At 54.9% G+C, this 5,866-nt stretch overlaps 1 protein-coding gene across 1 annotated transcript; it reads left to right on the plus strand.

Moving 5' to 3' along the window:
* Positions 1-399: 399 nt before the first annotated feature.
* LOC133214549 (SUN domain-containing protein 5-like) lies at positions 400-3,286 on the plus strand (the record flags this gene model as incomplete). The annotated part of the gene is made up of 5 exons (XM_061357510.1): positions 400-496; positions 1,077-1,180; positions 1,733-1,900; positions 2,262-2,351; positions 3,131-3,286. Coding segments are annotated over 5 exons (585 nt in total), but the record flags the coding sequence as incomplete, so codon positions are not given.
* Between the last annotated feature and the right edge of the window lie 2,580 nt (positions 3,287-5,866).

The following is a 5,866-nucleotide window of genomic DNA, read 5'->3' on the forward strand; positions in this document are numbered from 1 at the left end:
TTTGGGTCCGGTGTCCTGTCTCTGCTTCCTCCTGCCTTCCCCTCCTCCCTGGCAAAGCATGAGACTCACAAAGTTCTTAGTCAGAGTAAACATTGCTGAGCACCAGCTAAAAACATAGGTGTTATCAGCGCTGTTCCTAGGCTGAAAGTCAAAGCCACAGCGCTGCACCAGCTACTAGGAAGGAGAAAAATTACTGCTATAGCCGAACCCAGGACAACTTTGTGCTACCTGCACCCATTTTTCTAACAGCCACAGCTCCTGTACCTCCCTCTGGCCATTGCCTGTCTTTCAGCCTGGGGAGGAAGGGAAGCATTCACAAAGCAGAAAGCCCCTGTGTGTCTGCTCCTTGCAGAGGGAATGGGCTGCTCTCTGACAACATCTGCTTTCCTTTTCCTGCAGGATTTTGCACATCTTTTGGACAGAACGAGCCCAAAAGCTGCAGGTTCTCCTGGACAAGATGGATCAGCTGGAGGGGGAGATAAGCAGTTTGAAGAAGGTAACCCTGCATTTTGGAGAAGAAGGCTTGGCTGGGCAGAAGCCCGGAGGAAGCACTACCCATTCTCCTTGCCATGCACTTGTCAGTAGCACTCCCCAAAGGAGGATGTCCTCCAGGTGCTGCTCTGCAAAGCAGGGGAGCTGAAAGCCGCGGAGCTTCATGAGGTCCCAGAGCAAGTCTGTGGCAATGGCTCTCTTGGATTCCCTCCTGGTCCCGCCTCTGCGCAGGTGCCTCTGGCACTGCCCCACACACTTTCCAGGGCTGATGGAGGGGCTCCCTCATCAATGCATTTGGAAAGAGAATGGGTGGGTCATCCTTTATTGCCCACACAGCAAGCCCTCAGCTTTGGTCTGCTGTCATTCACCAGCACCCTCAGACCTTCTACTTGCGGTGCTGAGAGGAGCAGACACCAGGCATATGGGTGCTGTCGTCCTGCGCAGCTAGGCACCCCTACCAGCATGGAGATGAGGAGAGGACTGACAAAACATGGAGCTGTCCAGCAGCATCAGGAAGAGGGTCTGAGCACAGGGTCCTCCTAGTCTGTGGCCTCTTGCAGTCACCTGCTCTCCCTTCCTTACAGGTGCCAACATCGACATGCAGAGAACTTCGGAGACCTATGACAATTGGGGCGGCAGGGTTATACGGCTCTTCCGCTCTCCCAACCCTCCTGATACGATTTTGCAGGTATTGTAGCAGAAATCACCAGTGCATGTTTCCTTCCTGCGAAGCTGGAGACTGACCTTGGGGATTGTCCTCTCAGTCCAGTGGTAATGCTCAAGGCCACAGTGCTGATCTGTTGCCTGAAACCAAAGCTTGAACTCAGGGCTGGGCTTGATAGAAAGCAGTAGCTCCCCTCGGGAGGGGAACAGAGCTCAACTGCTGCATCTTGCCCACAGTCCTGAGTCACAGCTGGGTGAACAACTTTCTCCCTGGTGACCTCATTTTCATACTCAGCCCTAACAGTTCCTTTGCGGGGTGGGAGGCAGGGGGTCTGCAGAGCCTCTGGGCAGAGAGGTGTATCTGTAAGGCCCTGACTAGGTTGGCTTAGTAACAGGTATTCTCCTCCTTCCATAATACTGAGAGGCTGCCACTTTTGTCCATTTCCTCACACATGCCTCATTTTCAAGCCGGAATAGACCCCACAGACACACCAGCACCCGTGCTTCAAGTTACATGAGCAGCTGAGTTGAACTGAACATGGGCTCACGTTTCATTGCTCTCCCATTCTGATTGCAGCCGGACATTTCCCCAGGAAACTGCTGGCCTTTACAAGGGGACCGGGGCCAGGTGGTCATCCTGTTGCCAGCACGAGTCCATCTGACTGCTGTCAGTGTGCATCACAACTACAAAGAGGTCGTTTCGTCTGGCACCGTCACCAGTGCCCCCCGAGACATCGCTGTCTTTGTAAGTCTCTGCTGGGTGCTTCTGGCTGGCATGTGGCCCTGGGGGAAAGCTGTGACTGGAACTTGCTTGCTTTGTGCATCCTTGGACGTTCGTGCCCTGCTTTCTCCTAAGCCCTGCAGTGCGCCTGCAGGATACTTCAGGGGCTCTAGAGGTTCCATCCCTCTCAAGACTCATTCTGGTGAGAGCACCTCAGGGCTCTTGAGTAAAACACAAGGTGGACACAGTGCTTAACTCCTGCTAGAGCCCCAGGATGCAGTGTGCATATCAGCATGCAGTATGTGCTGATCCAGCACACACAAACATCCTCTTTGTTGGGACAAGTCTGAGCTTCTCTCCTTCCTCCTTGTGCTTTTCCCTTGAGGGAGTGAATGCAGACACAGAAGAGGAAACTCTCCTTGGGACGTTCGAGTACAACGTGACAAAACAGGCCATTCAAACCTTCCCTCTGAAGGTACGGTCCGTGCACGAGGGCAAGATGCCCAGGAGAAAACCGGGAGTGCCTGCAAGTCTGTGGCAGGAAGAGCGTGAATGCTCTCTCCCCTGGCACAGGGGCCCAGACCACTGCCGAGGAGGCCTGGTGGAGTTGGGAGGACTGAGTAGCATGCGGTGGGGGTAGCAGCAAGAGATTTGCAAGGGCAGGGTTGTTCCTGTGGGATCTTAAGTCCTGAGAGACCCCTGGCTGCAGCTGTTGCCTTCAGCAGAGCCAGCTGCACACATGGCCTCTCCACCAGAGCAACATCTTTGTGCCAGGAGAAATAGGGATACCTGGTGGGGAAAGCTGCCGGGCAGCATTGTCACTCCACCCTGTGGCCTGCTGACAGGCTGGACAGTGTCCTTTCCTCCCAGCACAACAAGTCCCTTTTCTCCTGGTGCCCTCACACCTGCCAGGAGGAAGGCAGGCAGAGAGCATAGCGGGAGCTTAATGGGCTTTCACACCAACTCTCTCACGCATAGGAGGACCTCCCCAGCCTCTCTGTCAGCACAGAGCAAGCTGCAGAGGGAAAGGGGCAAAGGGAAGGGAGTCGCAGTCCCTGCCAGGACCGGCTGCAGAGGCTGCCTTCTTCCTTCCCATGCCTCCAGTCTCTGCAGGAGCCCCGGTACCAGCAGTGAGCCTCAGATGTCTACCCACTTTTGGAAGCTTGTTCCAGCAGGAACAGGGTGGGCAGGGGGAGAAACATCAATTGCACTGTCACACGTAACGCCTCCGTTTTCTTGTCGCTCTCTTCACAGAACACACACATAGCCTTTTCACGCGTCAAACTTACTGTGGAGAGCAACTGGGGAAACACAGCCTACACCTGCATTTATCGAGTGCAGGTTCATGGAAAGATGGCAAAACCAGAAAACCTCAACTGAAACCACAGCAGAAAAGGAACACAAATAAAAAAGAGGGACGAATGGTTTGTCAGATCAGAGTGGTGTAGATCTGTCTCCAAAGGAGGGCAGGTCCACTGGGGGTTGGGTAGGAGCCCCCCCGACATGGCTACAGGGCAGCCTGCAGGCAGCGGATGTGGGTCACCAACAATCCTTGGGACAGCTCCTTGGGGTTTCCAGGGGCTTGTGAGCTCCCCCTTTTAATTTCGCAGAAGTGGGGCCGGAGAAGCATCAGATTCCCCACTGCACCATCAAAGGGGTGTGTGTGATGGCTGCCTTCTCCTGGGGGTGGTTTCAGGGCTGTGCAGCCAGCTGTGCAGCCAGGGGTACCCAGGGTTGCCCTTCCAAGCACGGTCCCTGCACCCCAGGACCCCAGTGTGTTGGAGGAGGCTGGGTGACGTCATCTCCCTGCTGAAAGAGCCAGCACAGGGCGGCTGAGACCAAAGCTGATGGACAGGTGAGATCTTTCGAAAAGCTCTTTGATCTCTCGTGTGAATTTCATCTGACACAGCACCCCCGTACCCGCTCCCGCCATGTTCCTCTTTCCTTACTGCTGGAGGGCAGGACTGGCTCTGCCAGAGCCCCCAGCAGAGCCCCCTCCTTTCAGTGACACCCTCAGCCTGCACCAACCAGAGCTCATGGAAGGGACCTGCCAAAAGTCTTCCTGAAACCAGAGGAGAGGCAGTTTCAGGGTGTTCTGTGAAGCAAATGTCCAGTGCCAGCTCCATCACCCACTTCCTCCTCCTGCCATTTGCGGACACGTGGGAGCTGCAGCTCTTGCATGACTGACTCTTCCTGGGCATCTACCTGACTGTGCTCCTGGGCAATGAACTCATCATCACCACCACAGCCTGCAACCAGTGCCTCCACACCCCCTGTGCTTCCTCCTCGACCGACCCCTGCTGGACCTGTGCTCCATGTCCACCACTGTCACTAAACCCATTGCCAATTCCCTCTGGAACACCAGGGCCACCTTCTTCCTGGGACCTGCTGCCCAGGTCTTTTTCTTTCCCTCCTCAAACACAGACGAGTTTTATTTCCTCACCATCACGCCCTGCAGCCCCTATGTGTCCATCTGCCAACCCCTGTGTGACGGGACCCTCCTGGGCAGCACAGCTTGTGTCCACAATGGCAGCAGCTGCCTGGGCCAGAGGGTTTCCCAGTTCTCGGCTGCACACTGTGGGACTTTGTCACTTCCCTCTGCTAAGGCAATACCCAAAGGGAAAAAGCTGGGGGGAGCAGGGTGGGTTCCTGTCCCCTCTCTGCCTGTTCTGGGACAGTTCTGCCACTGTCCAGAAGCTCTGGGAGAGCTTGGGAGCCCTTCTGGGAGGCCGTGTATGAGGAGATCGCTTACAGCTCAGCATGGAGGAAGCAGGCAAGGTTCAGTTGCCCATGTTCAGTGGGTCCCCTCCATGGGGCACATCTGCCAGGCTGTGCTTACTCCCCCCTTACTCCCCCACCCATGGCTGACCCCCTGTGCTGCGATCTGCAGGGAGAGCAGCAAGGTCCTGCACCCAAGAGAGGAGCTTCATCTCACCAGTTCTTGCTGTCCAAGCCAGGGACAGCCCCTCTCTGTGTGCTCCTGCATGCTGCGTGACACCTCAGGGTTGAGGGAAGGTCCTGTCCCAGGGCAGCTTGGGAGACCCTTTGAGACAGGGCTTGTCCCAGGGGAGCAGGGTGAGTCCTGTGCCCTCCTCCCACTCAGCCTTTTCTCTGTGGGTCCCCCCAGCAGCGAGCACAAGCTTGGTCACCAGAGCACATCCCGTAACATCTCCAGGTCCCTGACTTCTAAGATTCTACGATTCTTTCAGACTGCAATTCGTGATTCTCTCTCCTTAACTGTTGGTGTTCTGGCGGACTTGTCTGTGGTATTTAACCCATGGCAAGGGTCATGCAGAGCATCTGCGTTTCTGGCTACACCCTTCAGAGAAGCCCTGTGTGCACTGCAAAGGGGAGTGTTGAGATGGGCTGTGTCCTTGGGGAAAGCCCTGTTCCTGCGGGACACACAGCCCTGGGAGACAGCCTGTAGGGAAGGGCTGTGCGGCCTTCACAGGGCAGTGTTTAGCTCCAGTCAAGTGACATGAGGCTCTCAGAGCTCTGTGCCTTGCTCACGCTGCTCCTCTCCCTTCATCCTCACCTTGCTGGCTTCTGGCTGAGGCACAGACATGGAACGAAGACAGCCAGTCATCCTCAGCCATGCACACCCCCTCGCACTGCAGCTGAAGACAAGAGACCAGTTCTTGGGGAGTGTTTTTTATTAGACTCATATTGGAAGTAGTAGAGGTGCCATGTAGAGGGAATGTCGGAGGCCAAAAGAGGGAGCAGGTATTCCAACACTGAACACAAGAGGTTGTACAAAATGTCAGTGTTCAAATGTCTCCTTCATCATCTAGAAAAGAAGAGGCTACTTTATAGTAAAACGTGGCTCACTCTTGCTCTGTGGGAAGGCATATTGACCCTTGCAGGAATACGAATGACTTGCCAGGGTATAAAAAAAAAAAAAAATAAATCCAGCTATTTCTAGAACCGCTCACTCTAATTTTATTTATAGTGGAAATTCCCAAATTACTCACTTCCAGGGTAACTGCAAGA

Source organism: Neopsephotus bourkii, unplaced genomic scaffold (assembly GCF_033783945.1).
Source record: "Neopsephotus bourkii isolate Nb327-2 ecotype Australia unplaced genomic scaffold, CSIRO-AGI_Nbou_v1 NB_904, whole genome shotgun sequence".
Taxonomy (NCBI): domain Eukaryota; kingdom Metazoa; phylum Chordata; class Aves; order Psittaciformes; family Psittacidae; genus Neopsephotus; species Neopsephotus bourkii.